At 41.6% G+C, this 21,736-nt stretch overlaps 1 protein-coding gene across 1 annotated transcript in view; it reads left to right on the top strand.

Annotated features, from left to right (window-relative positions):
- The first annotated feature begins 816 nt into the window (after window positions 1-816).
- Window positions 817-21,736, top strand: part of LOC126994027 (tripeptidyl-peptidase 2-like) — a 39,197-nt gene continuing 18,277 nt past the window's right edge. The window contains 14 exon segments of the mRNA XM_050853300.1: window positions 817-971; window positions 3,946-4,057; window positions 4,304-4,432; window positions 4,716-4,743; window positions 4,746-4,882; window positions 7,920-8,122; window positions 8,649-8,812; window positions 11,001-11,105; window positions 11,425-11,560; window positions 16,148-16,344; window positions 18,725-18,860; window positions 19,205-19,364; window positions 19,583-19,763; window positions 21,032-21,141. Coding sequence (XP_050709257.1) covers window positions 868-971; window positions 3,946-4,057; window positions 4,304-4,432; window positions 4,716-4,743; window positions 4,746-4,882; window positions 7,920-8,122; window positions 8,649-8,812; window positions 11,001-11,105; window positions 11,425-11,560; window positions 16,148-16,344; window positions 18,725-18,860; window positions 19,205-19,364; window positions 19,583-19,763; window positions 21,032-21,141 — 1,902 coding nt within the window. The 5' untranslated portion in view covers window positions 817-867.

Genomic DNA, 21,736 nt, shown 5'->3' with positions numbered 1-21,736 from the left:
AAAAAAAGGTATGTCAAGTGTATCTGTAAATGTCTCCACTCAGTCAAGCTTTGAGTGTGTGTGTGTGTGTGGGGGGGGGGGGGATACTAAAAAGCAGGGCAGTGCATGCAGTGACAACCCCCTGTGGCAATTCTTTTTAAGAGTGAAGGAACCCAGTGTGAGGCAGGAACAATCAGCTCCACCTACAAGTCTGGGAGAACCTCGAACTGGCGACCTCCAACCCTCTCCCCCGGCAGGCAGCTCTTCTGTCACTTGCTGTCACTTTCGCCTTTGCAACGGCACTGAGGATATCGTCTTCTTCTTCTTCTTCTTCTTCTTTTGAATTTTTACGCTTTGTGTCGTGTCTTAAGTCCATTTTAGTACTTCTTCACACTTATATACTTAACTAATCACTCTTATCACTGCGCACACTTATTTAGCCTAATTCACCCTGCCCTGAGCTTTTCTTTCTGTTCACTTTGATTCCACTGACTTGATTTGCCTTTCTATTTTATTTTCCTTTGTTTTCTTCACTTTAGCTTACTCTGGTCTTTTCTTTTTTGCATTTACATTTATTACATTTTTACACTGATGAGTCACTCTCGGCCTTTCGCCTTTGCAACGGCACTGATGAGCTAGTCTGATTTCCTTGTTTTCCTCTTATATTCTTTCCTTTTCTTTCCTCTTAATAGCCCAGATTTATGCTTTATTGCTCATCATTGCTTCTTCAATGTTCTTTTTACATTTATTCATTCATTTACATGGGTCAACAGTCATTATACCAGCCTGGGTTCTTGGGTCTATTGTAGTATTTGTAGTTTTTCCACGTGGCTCAGGGTGAAGCATAACTCTTACTATTATTACTATTACTGTTCTCTGTGTGGCAAGATGGCGACAAGAAGACTTTTGGCAACGCTGAGCAGAACAACAACAAAGATGGCGTCCACGACAGGAGCTCTCGGGGACTTTCCGTGTTGGGGACTCTTGCCCAGGTAAACGCGACGCACCGTATACTAAGAACAAACCTAATTCAAGAGGAGGCTTCATTTTCTCGCGGGTCATATTACTTTATTGCTTCGGAGGGGAAGGGGGGGGAGGGAGGGAGGCGGCCCGGTGGGGGATTGTTTTCCTTTCTTTTCTCTCCCTTTCCTTCATTCTCTGTTTTTCCTTTCTTCCTTTCCTTATTCTCTTTCTCACTTTCCTTCATTCTCTTTCTTCCTTTCTCTCACTTTCCTTCGTTCTCTTTTTCCCCTTCATTCTCTCTTCCTTTCTTCTTTTCCTTCATTATCTTCCTTTCTCCCTTTCCTTATTCTCTTTCTCCCTTTCCTTTCTCTCTCCCTTTCCTTCATTCTCTTTCTCCCTTTCTCCCCCTTTCCTTCATTATCTTTCCCTTTCCTTCACTCTCTTCCTTTCTCTCTCCCTTTCCTTCATTCTCTTTCTCCCTTTCTCCCCCTTTCCTTCATTATCTTTCCCTTTCCTTCACTCTCTTCCTTTCTCTCTCCCTTTCCTTCATTCTCTTCCTTTCTCTCCTTTTTCTTCATTCTCTTTCTTCCTTTCTCTCTCCCTTTCCTTATTCTCTTTCTCCCTTTCCTTCATTCTCTTTCTCCCTTTCCTTCATTCTCTTTCTTTCTCTCCTTTTCCTTATTCTCTTTCTCCCTTTTCTTCATTCTCTCTTCCTTTCTCTCCCTTTCCTTCATTCTCTTTCTCCCTTTCTTTCCCTTTCCTTCACTCTCTTCCTTTCTCTCTCCCTTTCCTTCATTCTCTCTCTTCCTTTCTCTATCCCTTTCCTTCATTCTTTTTCTCCTTTTCTCCCTTTCCTTCATACTTTCTTCCTTTCTCTCTCCCTTTCTTTCATTCTCTTTCTCCCTTTCCTTCATTCTCTTTCTCCCTTTCTCTCCTTTTCCTTCATACTCTTTCTTCCTTTCTCTCCCTTTCCTTCATTTTCTTTCTCCCTTTCTCTTTCCTCCTCTTCTCTTTCTTCCTTCTCTGCCGTTTTTTCATTCTCTTTCTCTCTCCCTTCCCGTCATTCTCTTTCTTCCTTTCTCTCCCCTTCCCTTCCCTTCATTCTCTTCCTTCCTTTTCCCCTTAGATATCTGTGGCTTTTTATTTTAGCTCGTTTGTTTGTCATATGCCACCTAAATATGTTGTTCACTCACCCCGTTTTCTTATTGACTTGTACTCTCATCTTGTCTATTTGTCAGATGTCACTTAAATGTGTAGTTTCCCTCCCGCTCTCCCTCCAATTTCCTCATGACTTAGGTCCAAATTCTTAAATGTACCAGGCTCCTGTGACGAGTAATTTCCAAGGCTAAAGAGAAGCTTAACCGGGTTTCCATGGGTGATTTTCCTGTTCATGATGCAGGAGTCTGTAAAACTATCACAAGCATCATAAAGCAGTCCATTAAAATCCCACATAGGCTGAAGGTGTTTTAAATTTCCCCCTATTTACCTATTATCTATTTTGTCTTATCATTTAATTTTGATTAATTATAAACTGAATGAGACTGCTTATCAAGAAGCCTTTTTGCCTGCAGTTCCTTTGTGTCTTTTCTAACCATCTAGATCCCCCTTTCCCAACCCCCTGGGGTGGACAAGACCTCAAAATATCAAACATGGTATTATTATATTATAATAACACATATACAACTAAACTAGTGGGGTCCCGGTGCATGATTTGAGTCGCCTGAAAAAAAGGTTGGAAACCACTGATCTAGATAGATAGACAGACAGACGGATTGAGCAATGAACGATGTCTGATATATCCAAAGAAGACTTATCTAGCTTTAATATCTACAGAGTTATAAGTATAAATGACTTCTCAGTAATTAGCTGTGATTAGATGCTTCCTTTACTGTAAAATAAAAAAATCTTGGATAGGGAGCGATGTATTGGACAACCCATCACTATAGGTACACCAACTTTCTGGCCCATTTTCTCAGCAGTTTATTGAGATACTTCAAATCTTTCTTTCACAATGAATTGCAACCTTTTCTTCATGTACTACTGCCTGGTAGCTGGTGGAGTCTTTGGTGTCTTTCTGCAGCCTCATCATTTCAAATATTGGTTAATTTGTACAATTATGCCTTCTCATAAAAAAATATTACCTTCTGCACTGCTAAGGATACTTTTTATGTTATATATGTGAAGATTTGAGGCATGGTTAACCTTACTGACTGGACAGACCTTCCTTGTTGGTAGAAGTGCCTCACAAACAATTCCATTGTTAGGCTTCATCAAGGGCTCCTAAGTGGAGTAAGTCATATGCAGCCAGAGAATGTCAGAGAATCTACTTTCTATGTCAGTAATATTTACAACATTCATGTATTATTATAATTCTTAACATAAAGTGGTATATATTTCTTTTATATAGGTAATATTCTCTATATCAAAGCTAGTAACAACTTGGATATTTGTATATCATAATTACATAGGAATCTACTTTTAATATGTATTATTGGACATGTATCAGTACACCATGAAAAGCTTGCCACTTCAGCAGGGAGGCAGATTAGTTGGATCACCACCACCATTAATGGGTTGTGATATGGACAGTCTTAAATTCTTTCACAAATTTACTGAAAAGTGAAAAACTCATTTGATTTATAGCCTATGCTTGCCACAAACTTACCCTACAACCAGAGAATGTGTTAAGTTAAATGGGGAAAACAATGCACAAATTATCACAAAATCATAATTATATGGAAGAATAAGTTGAAATAAATTGAATAAGAAAAAGAAGATAAAGCACAATAATACATTAGAAAACTATCATTTAGAATGATCTAAAGCTGTGAACAGATTGGTAACATTTGAAAATAATGTATCGTATGTGAAAGCTAGGTGAATCATCCCTTTATAAAGAGGGAAATAATGTCTGAAATAAGAAATTTCTCTATTTTGATTCAAATTTTCATTATGATTTTCTTTATGACTAATATATTATATTATGTATCTTTTCAAACACAGAAAAGAAACAGGGGTGATGAACTTCCTGAGCAAAAATCCCTCCTATGATGGCCGTGGTGTTGTCATTGCCATCTTTGACTCTGGTGTTGACCCAGGAGCACCAGGGCTGCAGGTGTGTTTCATGCACTACTTATTATTTGCCTTGAGACACAATGTGGACCTCAGTGTTACAGTCGTCCTTGTTTATAAATCTCTTCCTGGTGGTACAACTGATCTTTTTTGTTGTGAATGTTCCTCAAGATAAATTTCACCCAAAATTATCTTCCTTTGTAGATGAAACTGTTTTACTAATTGGAGACCCATCATGTTGTTTTATTTAGCTTTTCATAAAACTTCTTACACCACTTTCTCCTCATAGGTGACCACAGAAGGCAAAGTGAAAGTGATAGATCGCATTGATGGGTCAGGAGCTGGGGATGTGGACACCTCGACTGTGGTGACACCTGTGGACGGCACCATCACTGGATTGACTGGCCGGAAGCTGAAGGTGAGGATGAAAAGATGTGCTGACTTGGCCAGTATATTGTATGTGTGCTGTGTCTAGATGAGGGATGAATGGAGTTTTTGTGTCATAATGCTGTTTTGAGCCACAATTTTCTGATGGATAAATTGACATATTTGCATACATTAGTATGTTTTCTCTATTTACTATGTGATTTGGACTCCTGGGTTGACAGTCTGTTGCATCTTTAACCTCATCTGATAATCTCTGCATTCCTTCATTGCTTAACCTCACTCACACCCACATGTTTCCTCTCCCTCCCCAACAGATTCCTGAGTCTTGGGTGAATCCATCAGGAAATACCACATTGGGATGAAGGGCAGTTTTTCCCTGTACCCAAAACAGCTTCGGGAAAGAATGACCAAAGAGAGGAAGGAGAAGACATGGGACCCACTCCACAAAGAACTGTTGGCTGAGGCACAAAGGAAGGTACAGGTAAGTAATGACACTCCCTGACCACCCACATACATGTCCTTGTCATTTATGACATTATGGGCCATATTACAAGTCAAGCCCAAATTATTTTGGGCTCAATGATCAGCTGGTGTTGGTATTACAAGTAGCATATTTCGGTTTGGGTCAGGCTGCATTACTGGAACACTCAGGAAAGATTCTTAGGGGCCCCCCCCTGCCCGAAGGCTGCTTCCCGATAAATGAAAACAGTGAACTTTTTCATCCACTTCTTCACAGTGACACGCATTAGTGATGTTTTTTCCTCAAATTGCTATTAACCCGTGGGCTTCGGCTATGGGAAAGCCGAGAAGTGGCCGAGAAACAACAAAATTACACTTCATTTTGAGACTAAGAAAAGAGCATGGAACATACATCAGAGTACTCCTCTCATAACCATAAAGCCGTTAAAAATATTTAATTTTACTCAAACTCCATTATTTTGGGGTGGTGTTTGTTACAAAATAAACAGTCTCGTGACGCATGGCATCTAGCCGAGAGTCGCTTGTTGTCTATTATTAAGAATTTGACAAGTGATTCCTGTATGGATAGCTAATTCAGTATGCCATGACCTTACAGCATCACCTATGACAAAAAAGTACACCTCAAGATCACTCACCCACCACAATGACCTAGAGCATTCATGGTGGGTTGCGCTATGCCACCACCGCCTACAATTAGCTCAAATTAGGTGTTTTATGGCGAACCCTTTTTAGGGTCCACTGTACCACAGCCACGACTCGTGAAAGCCCTGAAAAGGGTCTGCCGACGTTCTCGGGTTAAGCGGGCCGGCCAGTCAAAAACGACGAAAATCAGTCAAAAATGAAAAAAATTGAAAAAAATTCCTCAGCTGCGTATGCCCTTTGAGAAACAAGTGACTGAACATGAAGACATATCTTTTTATATATCATTACAAATAAATGAAAGGATAAGTGCCATAATATCACTTCGCTTTGTTTGAAGGTTACACATTCAAAGCTCTACCTGGCCGTATCTCAAAATGTAAGCTATGTACCTTTGCATTTCAATTTCTCCACCATTTTCCAACCAGTTTTGATGAAACCAACTCCAAAACCATGCCTAGACTTGTACAAATCAAACTATAGTGAGGTTTTTCTAGTTTGTATAATGAAGTGACTGAATTATGGTGTATCTATGTCTGAATTTTTAGGGGGAAATTATGACCATGAAAGTTTGAAAATTTATATTCCACAAACTAATGATTATTGATATAATATCTCACTATACTTTCATTGGCCTAAACATGGTTCTTGTACTAAAGTATTTGTTCCCATGTAGAGCAATTATTATAGTAGAAATAGCCTTTAAAAAAAAATCAAATTTTCCAAAAATTTTCATTGTTAAAAAATGGAAAGGTGATAGATTGGGTTTTTTGGGGGGCTAAATCTTATGTGTAGGGTGTTCCTTATGTCTGGTATATAAAACATGACAATAACCCATTGAATAAAGAAAAAAGGGTAAAAAACAGCCGGCCCCCTTAAACTGTCAAGAAAGCCCATTACAAATTTACTTGATCGAAGAGAAGCTACGGTGAACATTGTAAATTACCCTCGTGAGTTTTAGGCTTTCATGTAACTACTCACAAGAAGAAGCAGAAGATGAATGGCATATGACCGCTGTGCATGGTATTATTATCATTTATGATGCTTTCAAAGCTACTGCCACGTTAAGACGGTGTATCATGGGCTTATTAGCCGAGGCTTCAAGAGATGAATCAAACACATTAGTGCAGTGGGCCTCTTATTCTATTACAGATAACGGCGCCTCATTTGAACTGCGTTTGAGAAAACGTAAATAGGGAGGACTCAGAAAACACACATTATGAGTATCGACACATTCTATCCTGAATTGAGCATTTGTATGATGTATGCCTTATGTCATTATCCTTTTCTAATAAAATAGTAACAATTTCGTAAGGCACTGCGTGCTTTAAATCATCCAGAAATTTAAATAAAGGGTAGACTGGCCTTTTAGGATTGCGTATATCTGGCTTCTCCCAGAAATGCCAACCTCAGAACTCCTGACATCTTTTTTCCCTTCATATGTAACTACAAAGACAGCATTGTCTGTGTAAATGCCATTTAAAATTTTAGTTATTAAAATTAATTACATGTTTTGGCTGTGAAAAAAATGGATTTCTCTGATTTCGATAATGTTATTCATCTGTTCATCGCATCGGTTGGTACCCTGGACAGCCCCGAGCCGCTGGCCCGTGATGCGAGTGACTTGTCAAGTTGTCATACCGACATTCGGAACCCGAAATGTCCTCCTGAAACCGAACTCTGTGGGGACCCGTAACTTCTCGGGTTTGACTTGTAATATGGCCCAATGTGTTGTACAGCAATAAGTCATTCATATTGCAACTATACGCTGTATTTGATCGCATATAGGTTTGTGAGTGTGTTTGTCGATACACGTGTTAGTGTGTGTGTGTGTGTGTGTGTGTGTGTGTATTTACCTAGTTGTATTTACCTAGTTGTGACATACGGGAAAAGAGCTACGCACGCTCTGTCCCATCTCCATATCCTCTCTTATCCAACTTTTCCTTAAAATCATGAATGTTTCTTGCACAAACCACCTCCTCCTCCAGTCTATTCCATAGCTCAGTGTTAATGTGTGTGTGTGTGTGTGTGTGTGTGTGTGTGTGTGTGTGTGTGTGTGTACACCCATGTCCTGATCGCTAGCTGTACTTATCATTGCCAGCAAGTACCCTCTCAATTAAAGCAAGACTCATTTTTCCATCTGTGGGTTCTGCCGGGACCTTCACACACCACACACTCCATCCCCCTTGCTCAAGCGGAACAGTAACTGCTCCTTGTCAGCAGATAAATTGTGTGTGTGTGTGTGTGTGTGTGTGTGTGTGTGTGTGTGTGTGTGTGTGCACATTAACCTAGTTGTAGTATACCATACTTAAGGAGGTGAATCAACAGTCAAAACAGTAGACACAAATATTGAAAACAAGAAAATGGAGACCACACCAAACCCAAACTCTCTCTCAAAGGCCATGGAGACCCAGAAGAGTAATGGAGGCACCAGTAACAGCACAAATGGGAACGGTGGAGGTGGGAATAGCAGCCTGTTGGAGAAGCTGGCAAAGGAGGACTGTGAGTCAAGGGTGTCACAGCTCAACACACTGGAAAAAAAGTACAGCGACCTGGGCCCTGTATACGATTGTGTGGTGTATCATGATGGGGAGGTGTGGCGGTGAGTGTCACTAATCCATTCCCCCTCTCACTCCTTTCTCATTTCCCTGTCTCTATTTCTCCTGAACAGATATTTTTTCAGTTCTTTAACCCATTTCTTCAGTTTCATGACTGTTTCATCTTGTCCTATTTTTGTCAGACCTTTTCTATATTCATGGCAGGTTTGCCCAAGATTTGATTCTCACTGAAGTCCAATAAACCAATAACTTCTTTCCTTCTACTCCACCCTCAGTCTTAGTCATTATTTCCTCTTTAATTAGTCTTAAGAGTCTTCTTTCAGAGCAAATTAATAAATCATATTTTCTTTATTTTTGCCTTATCCTCACTGAGTTAAGTTATAACTTCTGTTAGTCAGTAAGTCAGTCATTCAGTGAGTGTAATATAAATCCTCATATAACCTTTTAGTCAGCCTATGCTTCAGCCAGCCAATTAATCAAGCAATCAGCCATCCAGTTCATGAACCTCTTCCAACCAAAAAATCCATCTGCCAGTCACAACTCTTTAATCATTCTCCATTCCTGTACCAGGGCATGCATTGACACCTCTGAGTGTGGAAACCTGTCGTCAGGGTTGCATCTAGGAGAGTACCAACTCACCCACCAGTGGTCTGCCCTCACCCAGGCTGACCATTATACCATTTCCATCAATGTGCACAATGATGGAAATCTCCTTGAGATTGTCGGCATGTGCTGTAAGTGTTGCACTTTGTTTTGTGAGGTGTTGGGTTATTTTGTTGTGTAGAATGTGTTAGGCAATGTTATGAACTGTAGAAAGGAAAGGGTGTTAGTGTTGTAAAAACAAATATGAGAAGACAGGGAGATCTAGGGGTGAAGCCATGATCCATGGGTTGCATGTAGTGCTGTCTGCCATGTGGCAATCCAGTGCCATCCCTCCTGACTAGAAAAGGCTTAGTTGTCCCTCTCTGAAAAGGGAACAGGGACTTACAGGACTACAACAATTACCATGGCATTACACTGCTCAGTGTGCCAGGCAAAATGTTTGCCCATCTGCTGCTGATGTGAATTCAGAGTCATATCCTAAAGAGTCAGAAGCCTGAACAGTCCTGGTTCACGCCCTACAAGTCAACAGTTGACTGGATTCTAGCACTTCATGTCCTCGTGGAGCACTGACGCGAGGTTTGACTGGGCTACTCGCACCCAATATCACACTGATCTCAAGAAGGCATATATTTCAGTGCATCATGAGACACTCTGGGACATTCTGCAGATTCATGTGACTCTTGCAAGGATTGTTGACCTGATAACTGACCTTTACCCTGACTCTGAGAGCATTGTGAAGTGTGGGGAGGCCTTTCTGTCTTCTCCCCTCTTAATTCAGGAGTGAGACAGGGATGTGCCCTTGCTCCATCACTTTTCAAGACTTGCATGGAATGGGTGTTAGATAAAGTTGGTGATCAAAATCATTGCAGAGCATTTGTTTGCAACATCAAGGTCACTGACCTTGTGTTTGCTGATGATGCTGTACTTGCAGAATTGCTCAAGGTCCTAGTGCTGGCTCTCAGAGCACTACATGAGGAGGCAAAGCCACTGGGACTGAAGGTTATTAGGAATTAAGGGTTCGGGAAGTAAGGGTAATCCAGTAGCGAAACAGAGCATCGAAATTAGCAGTTGCAGTTCGAATGCTCCCCAAACCAAGGTTCTAGAATGTTCCGAAAGGGACGAGTCAACTTCCAAGCCCGCCCCGCAACCAGTCAGCTGTTAGACGCCAAGTAAACCCAGTCAGCAGTAACTCCTCACGGTGTAAACACACCAGTCAGAAGCTATACTCTACTAAGTGTCACAAGGGCAACGGACGACTACATCCCTTCTACTTCAGCCTTATTACTACAAGGCCAGCATACTCCGTCAACTTACTTCAGAAAACTATTCTGAAAACCCTACTACGAGAAGCTACGTGACCCACTAATTATCTCTTTCCTCTGGGCTCTTGGAAAGGGGATATTGGGTGGGTGCTTAGCTGGGTAGAGCAGCCTAGCACCATAAGGTGGGTCAGGGGAGTGTGATTTCGGCCTAGAAGGTGTATTGTGTAAAAATCGCAACAGGGTCTCCTGGGCCAAACCAAGGTCCAGTTGACTGGAGACTTGCTGGATGACACAGTTCAGTCTGTTGATGCATGTGGTGATAACTTTGAGATCACCAATAGTTTCACATACCTTGGTAGCATAGTGCATAACAATGACAGGTTTTGCCAGGAAGTCACTTGGTGGATTGGCATGGCCCATGAGGGTAAGATGCTAAGTGTGTCTCCACCACACTGCCTGCTGCACCACTCGTCTCGCCACTCACTGGACCAACACCCTCCTTACCTGACCTGTCACCATGAACACATTCACCATGAGCCACAAACTCAGTCACTTTATCCATTAAATCCTTAAAGTATGGGTGGCAAAACCAGTGTGAGTGGTAGACAAGTACGTGTCATCATGGTGTGCTGTAGGGTAGTAGAAACAGCAGTGGTTGCAGGCTTGCAAAGATTGTTCACGAGAGGGTTCTCACCATACATGGAGACAGGCGACAGTAATATGACTCTCCCTTCCACCTGCGAAGGGCTGCACAGTGACACCACAACTCGCATCACAATGGGCTAAGCATTGATAGGTAGCCTATCGTGACATCACAGTAGGCGCATCATGCAGGGGAGGTGTCCTGCATTCAAGTTAAACAACGGATTGTGAACATCACTTACCTCTGCCTCGTGTATAATGGAATCCACGTACATATTCAGTATTTGCAGGTTAAATTTTCATACCCTCGCATACTAGGCTTTTTGTGCGAGATTACACATACTAGGTTTGCCTTCTGTTCTGACAAGGAGGCTGAATTTTGTGAAGTATATTAGATATTTTTTATTCCTTTCAGCAAGCCATGGCACCCATGTGGCCTCCATTGCCTCAGCAAATTTTCCAGATAATCCCGAGAAAAATGGTGTTGCTCCTGGTGCTCAAATAGTTTCCATTACCATAGGTAAGTACATTAGACAGGACAAGTACAAGTACAAGTCTCTAAGAGTCAGTGACATCCTGTTGCACCCTCTATATAAAAATTTGAATTGATAAAGACTGAACATTGAAGTATTCCTGCTTCTTTGGATAACAAAATTACCCATTCATAATGCTCTTTCTTTACATCAGCTGTAGCAACAACACATAGGTAGTTTAGCAATTATTTTTTTCATAGTTGTAAATCATGTATATCTAACAGCCAGAACAACTGTGTAGGTGTGGAACTTAAGAGACTTCAGTACAGTATGGATAGAATAATAATAATTGATGTAATGTTTCAGGGGACAACCGTATCACAGGCATGGAGACAGGCACAGCATTAGCCCGGGCCATGATGCGGGTAATGAAGAACCCAAACTATCGTGTTGACGTCATCAACATGAGCTATGGGGAGCATGCCCACTGGTCTGACTCAGGGTGAGTATGTGAGGTTGACAAGTATGACTCAGGAGGGTCAGTGACTAGCTTAACTTGAGAGTTTTAAACTAGGTCAAAGAGGCTGTAGTTGGATGTAGGAAAGTGTACTTCATGCACCTTTGAGTTCAATTGTTGAGTTTGCTTGGCAGAAGTTATTGGATACACTGAGTGGACTATTTGACCTGAAAGAAAATATTAGTGACTATCCATATATACGTGTGTGTATATATTATATATACGTGACGGCGTATACCAATTTCTGCATTAAAGTAGCCAGTGACCACTGGCAACCCTGGAATTTCTGATTACTCCAATTTGGCCAAGGCAGCAGTTTGCCTCAGCCATTGTCACCTCACCACCGAGGAGACAGCATCTTACTCCAACATGTACACGTTTGTGTGGTAGTACAGCAGTCTTCCCTCCCTCCCATCAACCACCACCAATCCCCTTTCTCTCTCTCTCTCACTCTGATAACATACAATGGTAACAGTGCTAGGCAGAGTTGAGTTAGGTAACTTGTAGGTTCATAGTGAGTCGTTGCCTGATCACTGACATTTATTGCATGAGAGGATATGTGATTTTATTGTTTTCATAAGACATTTCCTCACAGTTCATTGGGCAGTTCTGTGGTTAGATTAGATTTCTGTGCTTATTTTACTGAGATGAAGATGGAACTAATCCATTTAGGATGAAGGTGGTGCAAATTAAGCAAATATACCTTGATTTTTTCAAACTATATATATAAAACAGTAGATGTAATTCTTTTCTCTTCAAATTTCAGGAATGCTAGATATGTATTAGAGGCATTAAAACTGAAATTTAAGATTGTATTAATGCCTCTGACACACGTCAACTGCACTAAAATTTGAATGAAATTATGCACTTTGCACACAAGGCTTCAGTATCTGTTTATCATCAGTTTCCTCTTGTGAAAGTGAGAGTGTATATGTGTGTGTGTGTGTGTGTTTTTATCTAGTTGTAGTGTACAGGGCCTGAGTGTGTGTGTGTGTGTGTGTGTGTGTGCTGCCCATGAGTGTGCAAGGGCTAAGCTCCATCCATCTCAGGCCACATCACCATCGAGTGCAAGGTGTGATTGGCTGGAATTTCCTCATGACCCAAACCTGCATACATAGCAGGAATATAGAACGGGGAGAGGTCACTCCATGACATGTTCCTATTATGAGGATGCATATCTGCTTGTGCCACTGTCAGTTACATTCTGTCTTGTTCAAGCTCGATTGCAGCTGCTTCCATTACAGGGTCACCTGCAAGCTCATCTGCCAAGATTAGCTGCAGAGCTGCTGCAAGAATGTTGTGGGGGGCCACCATTTTGGTAGTGCACCAGCTAATCAGGCTGTGCAAAGTTCAAACATGTCTCATGGATCCACCGGCTGGCAGCCAGGTGGAAGTCTGGTGCTCGATTTGAAAATTCAAATGTCGAAATGGCAGGGATTGCATGTCAAAACAACAAAAAGGGTATGTAAATACAAGTGTTGAAAGAGCAAAATGTCAAATAATGAACGGTCCAACAACTAGGGGTTCCTGTATTCACAGATTTGCCTTATTCAATACACATCCCCTGAATAGCAGGGGTCAACACAGGTCCCTCAGCATGAAATATCATGTGAATGGATGCAGAAGTTTTATTGTTGAGAAGTCAGCAGCGCAGGCTCTTCAAAACTTGTCTCAGGCAGGGTAGCCACCAAGTATCCAATTTCTAATTCTTCATATATTCTTAGTAGGCTGAAGAAGCAACCCAGTAGTTTTAATATGCCACTACAGAGTTATTTCATTTCACATGTAATTGGAGAAAAAAATGGCAAAATGCAAGTTCAGAAAATTTGAAGTGAATAACTGATATGAAAAAAATACAATTGGTTTGAGTCTGACAAAGTCAGACTGATTCTTCACCCAAATTGGCCTTTATTTATTTTCTTTTTTTCTTTTTAACCTTGTATTCCAATTTTGCACTTCTTGCTACAATATGGATGCATTTGCTGTCTACCACCACCATACCTCCAAAAGCTGAAGCATTGTGTAATCAGGAGGACTCAGCAAGAAGTGAAAATTAAAGTTGCTGTGTAGTGCTGATGGGAGATGAGGGCAAATTGAATTGTAAACAAACATGGCAGACACACCTGGTGCTTGCTTCTCTTGTTTGGAGATGTATGAGGAGCTGAGGACTGACTAGACTCTTTCAAATCGAGTATCTTTTTTGGTTAGTGGGTATCAGATGTGGCAGACTATGATGGATCTATTTATTCTTCTTAGCTCATAAATCACTTGCATGTAAGCGGGATTCAAATAACTGCCTACTGGGCAACTGGAACTGTTATCAGGGAACATCGAAGAGGATCCCTAGAATACATTAGTGCATCTCTAGAACCAAAGTATAATTACATGCATTGTTCCAAGTGTTTACCTCAGAACGCAAGGGTGTATTCCAAGCTGTGTTAGTTCTTACCATAAAATAAGACTGAAGTGTATTATAACCCAGGATACTGTGACCTGTACAAGGAATCCTTGACTTACGATACTTGCACAGTGGCAGTATCGTAACCAATGAGGTTTATCCGAGGTGCGTTGTTGCCAATGTGCAGAGCTCCCTTGTTCTGGGGTATTGGGAAAAGAGCAATATGGCTACCCTCTAACTGGGAAGGTAGCCTACCCCATCCTCACCTTCACTCGGTACGCACCGTTAGTATACCCTGCTGGGTAGAACCAATGGGGAGGGGGGCAGCGACCATCAGCTGTTGTTTTTAATCCTTTTAGCCCGGACAAGGAGCAAGTCTCCATAATACTACATTGGACTGGCCACCCATTGGTGGCCTCTAATACTTTTATCGAGTTTTAGAGGCACGAGCAATGGCCAGGGGGTGGCAGGAGAGTAGGGAATGCTTGAGACTGGTGTCTATTAATGTGAATGGGGTAGGTGATGAGGAAATGAGGAGAGTGATGATTGAAAATTTTGTGAATGGTAGAGTGGATGTGTTGGGAGTGAGTGAAACACGTATTCGAGGAACTGGTGTGAGTGATGATAGAGAGGGTACGTGGGAGGGTGTGCCTGGGGGGGTTGTATGGACGGGGATGGATGAGTGGTATAGAGGCAGGAGTAAGGAAGGATGTGCTATTGTGATGTTTGAAAGTGTGTGGAATGGTATGACTGATTATGGTTGGACGGGATTAAGAATTGTGTGGGTGAAAGGAAAAGTAGGTTTAGTAAAGTATGTTTGGGTGTGTATATGTATATGCACCAGTAAATGTGAAAAGTAAAAAGAGACTGAGAGAAAGGGAAGCTTTTTGGGAGGAAGTGAATACATGTCTGAAGAGCTTTGAGAAAGAAAAGAAACTTATTATGATGGGAGATATGAATGCTAAAGTGGGTGATGAATGTGTGATGGATGTGGTGGGAAAATGGGTGATACCTGGAAAGAATGATAATGGAGAGTGCCTGGTGGATGTCTGTGCTGAGAGGGGGCTGTTCCTAGCGAACACCTTCTTTCAGCACAAGAATATCCACCAATATACATGGAGGAGGGGAGAAGACTATGAGCAAAAAGGATTGATTGATTATGTGGCAGTAGATGGAAGGCTTAAAAAGATATTTGTGACGCGAAGGTAGTAAGAGGAATGTTCGATGGCTCTGACCACCTTGCAGTGCTGTCAAAATTAAAGCTGAAAGAAAAGTGTGTGTTTGAAAAGAAAGGTGAAGTAAAAAAGGAAGTACTGAAGATAGAAAAGTTGCAGGAAAAAGAGATAAAAGATGAGTATAAACGTGAAATGGCAGAGGCCTTAAGTGAAAAATGGGAAAGTATAAAAGATAGTACGAATATTGAAAAAGTTTTTGGAACATTTAAAGAAGTAATGGTAACTACAACAAAAAAAATGGTAGGGATGAAAGTGGTGAGAGATGGAAAAAGAAAAGGAAATTCATGGTGGACAGAAGATATAAGGAGGATAGTAAAAGAGAAAAGGGAACTTTTTAAGAAAAAATCTGAGGGGTGACTTTGGAAAATGCAAAAAACAGCTGTTTTTCCAGTACATTTATTGTAAAAGCTCATGTGATACTTATAATATAACAAATTAAAATGATAGTGAAATAACTAATAATGGAGACTAGGGATAAGCATATAAGATCTGTGTGTGCACATGAGGTCAAGGACTTGGCTTTATGTGTAAATATCCTTGTATGCCAAAGAAAAAAAACATTCATCACAACTAGCCATGTGACAACATCTAGGCCAATGTATGCATGTATTTAGGACTAAGATTGTCCATTAATGTATTTCAAATGTAGAACAATAGCAAAGGTCATGTGGAAACAAGGGAAATATAGGAAAACGGAGGTGTCCGCATGCTGGACACTCGTCCTTTTATGGAACCCACCAATATTTCCACCTGCAGGTCACTCATCCTTTAGGGGTTAATGGTGAGTCAGGTAGTGAAGTAGTTGCAAATAGTAAGAAAGTACTGTATAAAAGGTTACACCTAGTCTTTATACCAGATCATTAATTTAAGTAATCATTGAATAAAAGCTTGGCATGTCTCACATAGATATTTAGTGTTTTTTGTTCCCTACACCCTCAGACATTTGGGAGAATTGGCACATGAAGTGGTCAACAAGTATGGGGTCGTATGGGTGGCCTCAGCAGGCAACCATGGGCCGGCCCTGGCAACCGTGGGAGTGCCACCGGACTTCCAGAGCGACTCTATCATCGGGGTGGGCGCCTACGTGTCTCCTGATATGATGATGGCTGAATATTCCATGATTGAGAAGCTGCCAGGTGTGTATGTTCCTTTATTTATAGGTTGCGTGCACAACTCATCAAGTTCAAGCTCGGGGCCGAGTTGGAGGCAAAACAAACTGCACTTCTTCTTTTGATCTGTTCCGCGTTAGTGCCGCAAGACAGACTCTGCCGAAATGCCAACCCATTGTGCAGTGCTGGGTTGCGGCAAGTTGTTTTCCAGACTACCAGCTACCTCCAACCCGATAGAAACCCCATTGTGATGGTGAAGTTACTCGTGCATGCCACCTATTTATTTATTTAATTGTTTTTGTATTTTTTTATTTATATGATTTTATTTTTTATTTTATTTATTCATTTATTTATTTTATTTACTTATTTATTTATTTATTTATTTATTTTTTTTTTTTTTTACATCCCCGCCTATAGCGGCTTTCTTCAGGGGCCAGATGGTCAACCCAATCCCATCATGGAGCAGGCAATTTTTTTATAGTGGCGCCAATTATGCTTGGCTCATGCTGCCCCCCGGAACTCATTCTTGATTCACTGGACGGTTTCTTCTAGAGTCCGGGTTGATTGGTGGTCTTCTGGACAGCATGTGAGTAGTCTTAGGCCACTCGGCGGTGACTGAAAAATCCCAGGTGGTAGCGTGGGGATTTAAACCGACGTATTATTATTATTTTTTTTTTTTTTTTTTGTGTGTGTGTGTGTGTGTGTGTGTGTGTGTGTGTGTGTGTGTGTGTGTGTGTGTGTGTGTGTGTGTGTGTATATTTAACTCATAGTACACAATACTTGAGCTAAACTCGTGTCCTGTCTTTACATCTGCTTTCATACAAGTTTGCTTTTAATTCATAGATGTTTTGAGCTATAATTATCTCTGTGTTCAGACCATTCCAAGTATCAATGATGCTGTTGGGCATGCCATACTTTCTTTCTGCATTTTATTTTCCTCAGCTTATGTTCATGTCCCCTTGTACTTCTTCTGCCCCCTTCCAGCAAGTCTTCCATGTCTACATGATCCAGGCCCTTTGTACTTTTGTAGCCTGACAGAACCCTGGATTCAAACTCTCATATTACTTTGTTTCAAGCTGTGTCCCTTTTTTTAAGTGCCTCCTGACTTCTTTTGTTGAAAAAAATATTCTTTTGTAAGAGGACCCTAGTACTTCAGTACGTATTTTCTCACGCTTTCAGTAAATGTCCATAGAAATGCCATATTAACTGTGGATTCTATTCATTTCACTTATTTCAGCTCAGCTATAGTTATCAAAATACTTTCTTAAATTTTCAAAATTTGTCCTGTTTTAATTGTACTGGTCTTTCTAGTGGGTCTCATCTCTTTTTAATCCACATTTCATGACCTCTTTTATTTCAATCATCAAGTGATTGTTCTTTCCTAGGGAGTATATAAATAATCTTTTAGCTGAAATAATAACAATTTTTATTGACCTATAGAGTGTTATACACACCTCTGTGGTATTGTGGTTAGTGTGCCTTGCTATGAATCCGTAGGCCTAGGTTTGAATCCTAGCCCAAGCAGTTGGCGTGCAGCTCACCCAACTGTTCATCCTCCCTTTCAGGCTGATCAATAAATGGGTACCAGGGGAAACCTGGGGAAGGTAACTGAGGTAACCTGGATGTCACACTGGCCCTGTGTCCCAGGGTAATGGGTTCTTCCCACCACATATTCAATGGCCAATGCAACGTAGATGAGCACCGCAGCCACACACATCTATAGCATATGCCCCCAACTTGACCTTTATACAGTGTTATTGGTGCAACTGTTACTCCACTAGTTTTTGTCCCCTCCAGCGTTGTCAATGTAATAGTTACACTGCCCAATTTAGCATAGCAACAGCAGATGGACTGCTAGCTTTCCACACATGTAAATGAGTCTGGGCAACACTTCTCAGTTCTTGAGGCGGTGTTGGCGACCATGTTTTATGTGAATTCTGCTGCATCATTGACTCTACTGCCTGCATTTTTACATGTGTATGTTTTTTTGTCACTGGGCAGTTGGTTTGACGATGTGCCTCCCATTCACTTTCCCTAGATTTTGCAGCACTAGTCACATGTTGGAGTACTTTCTGATTAACACACCTTACAAAACTCATAGTGTAAATTGAGAGAATGTGCAGGTGACAAAAACAATATTGTGAACACTGACAAGAAGTGGTTGCTGTCTCCTCTTGAGCAAGGAGTTGGAGAGTGTGGTGTGTGAAGGTCCCAACAGTACCCAGAGTTCAACTATAATGAGCTTGGTCTAATCAGGAGTGCGTGTCGATGGCGAGTCCCGCTTGTGATCAGGCCGTGGATTACACACACATGTACACACACACACACACACACACACCACACACACACACCACACACACACACACACACTCTCTCAGACTAACACACCTTCCACTTCCCCACACAGGCTGCCCATACACGTGGTCATCGCGTGGTCCTACAGGGGATGGTGCTCGGGGAGTGACGGTTTGTGCACCAGGGGGAGCCATCACCTCCGTACCCACCTTCACCCTCAGGAGTAACCAGCTCATGAATGGGACAAGGTATACTGAGAAATGCCAGTTGCCTTCTAGTTTGCTCATTTCTGTTGTTTTGGATGAGGTTTCTCCTTCTTATAACTAAATAATAAAGATGCTGTGGCTCTGTAAAGCTTAATATACACTCAGGACCACCATTTATTTAATCTTCATTTAATCTTCCTCTACAGCAAGACAGAAAACAGGCCTTAGATTTTTGTTCTCAAATTAAGAAATCCTTAAGTTAGAATCAAGTTAAGTAAAAGCTATACAGTCATAGAATTATTTATTATTCAAATATAATTACCAGTCCATATCTTAAGAGAATGCAGAGTACTAATGTTGCTGCTAACTCTTTGCCTCCATTTCAGTATGGCTTCTCCACACACAGCGGGCTGTGTGGCCCTCATTCTCGCAGCATTGAAGCTCAAGTCCATTCCGTACTCACCCTATTCCGTCCGTCGGTCAATACAGAACACTGCCCAAAACTTGGACATTGATGTTTTTGCTCAGGGACATGGCCTAATACAGGTGAGGGTCTGGAAAGCTGTTGGAGAGAGAGAGAGAGAGAGAGAGAGAGAGAGAGAGAGAGAGAGAGAGAGAGAGAGAGAGAGAGAGAGAGAGAGATTCTTTTCTATGATGTAATATTTCTCTCTTCTGAGAGATAGATAGGAAGAGGCAGACTGATAGATAGATATATAAGAATTACCCTGATAATATTGCCCTAATAATATTTCCTTGCTCTGAAGGTAGAGCGTGCGGTGGACCACCTCATGCAGCACTCAAGTGGGGTGGAGGACAAGGTGAGGTTTGCTGTAGAGTGTGGTAGTGAGCGGAAGAAGGGCATCCACATTCGCAACTGGAAGGCAGACAAACCTATGGATGTGTCAGTGGCAGTGGAGCCAGTGATGCTAAATGACAGTGAGGCAGGTGAGTACTGGGGGCACATGGGGAAAGGGGACACAAAGCTGGAATGTGGCACAGCAGTATTGGGCTGGTTAGTGACACCTCTCAGATGAAATAAGGGGGAGGGTATGTAAGTCTCAGTGAAGGATACTGTTGAGAGGAAGGAGGAGGATACATAAGCCCAATGTATGATACTGCTGAGGCAGAGTATATGTATAATATGTGATGCTGCTGGGGTCAAGGAGGAGGATAAAAAGCCCCAGTGAGTTACTCTGCATGGGGTTGAAGGGGATGAAAAGTGTACATTAGCCGAATATGTGACACTATTGTGGTGAAAGGGTTTAAGGGAGGGAAGATTATCAGGTTACTCATATTGTTAAAGTTCAGAAGAAAGGAAGGAATACACGGAAAGTTTGAAGGACTTATTTTAGGGAAGGATGGAAAAGGTTAGGCTGTATTGCTTTGTTGGATTCAAAGGAGAAGGAAAGGGAAATTGTGCTAATGAATGGCACTGTATGAAATTTCAAAGGGAAAAGAACACTGACATTGATGAGTAGGCATTGAGGAAATAGCTCCCAGCCTTTTTTTCTGGCAACCCCAGATACCTACTTCAGAGTATTGTTGGATGTTAACCCCTTCACTCCGGCGACATCGGCGTCCAACGGTGTCACCGTATGGAAAGGGTTAGTCCTCTTCTAAACCTCTTAATCCTCTTCCATTTCCTCTTAATCCTCTTCTAAACCTCTATAGAGGAAATGGAAGAGGATTAAGAAGAATTTAGAGGAGGATTGAGAGGTTTAGAAGAGGATTAATCCTCTTCCATTTCCTCGACCCTTTCCATACTGTGACGCCAACGTCTGCGTCACAGATGGAAAGGGTTAACCCCTTCACTCCAGTGACGCCGATGTCCGACGGGCGTCCGACGGCGTCACCGTATGGAAAGGGTTAGTCCTCTTCTAAACCTCTTAATCCTCTTCCATTTCCTCTTAATCCTCTTCTAAACCTCTTAAGAGGAAATGGAAGAGGATTAAGAGGAACTTAGAGAGGTTTAGAAGAGGATTAATCCTCTTCCATTTCCTCTTGACCCTTTCCATACTGTGACGCCAATGTCTGTGTCACAGATGGAAGGAGTCTTTAGAGTGTGTTATGTGCTGAGGGTGAGCTATAGAATGGTTTCAGTTAGTTGCAGTTAATCAGGCTGCACTTTGTATTTTGTGTTGGGTGTTGTGTATAACAATACAGTGATGTATCTTAGTTAATTAGTAAATCAATGCCTATTTTCACCCCTTCAGACCCAAGTGACAAGCTGTCTTTTTGCATGGAGCTGGTGATGACCTGTGATGCTCCCTGGGTGAAAGCCCCAAGCTGTCTCCAAATGTCCTACACTATTAGATCTTTCCAGGTGAGTGAGGAGTAGAGCTGGAGTACACACACACACACACACACACACACACACACTCACCAGAGATGGAGCTCAATGAAAAGAAGTGCGTGCAATAAAAATGGGCAAGAGTTAAAATAGACCAAGTGAAGTGTATAAGATGGGAGGGACAATCATCAACACAGTGAAGGAAGAAAAAGACTTAGGGATTATAATACAAGATACACTGACACCTGAGAAGCATATAAACAAGATATTCAGAGAAACATATAGTCTGCTGCAAAATATTAGTTGCATTTCACCACTTGGATGGGGACATGATGAAGAAAATATTAACAACATTGATTAGGCCAAGGCTAGAGTATGCGACAGTTGTCTGGTCACCACACAAGAAAAAGGACATAAGGAAACTTGAAAGGATTCAAAGGACTGCAACTAAGATGGCACCAGAACTATCAAGCCTGCCATACAAGACTAGATTAGAGGAACTGGGCTTACCAACACTGGAAGAAAGAAGAGAAAAAGGAGACCTGATAGCGTTGTTCAGGAATACAAGTGGAATGGAAGTGTTGGTTGAGAAGGAAGGGAGGAGGCAACTAAGAGGACACAGTAAGAA

The sequence above is a fragment of the Eriocheir sinensis genome, chromosome 1, assembly GCF_024679095.1.
Source record: "Eriocheir sinensis breed Jianghai 21 chromosome 1, ASM2467909v1, whole genome shotgun sequence".
Lineage (NCBI taxonomy): Eukaryota > Metazoa > Arthropoda > Malacostraca > Decapoda > Varunidae > Eriocheir > Eriocheir sinensis.
This window is presented reverse-complemented; position numbering and strand designations above follow the sequence as displayed.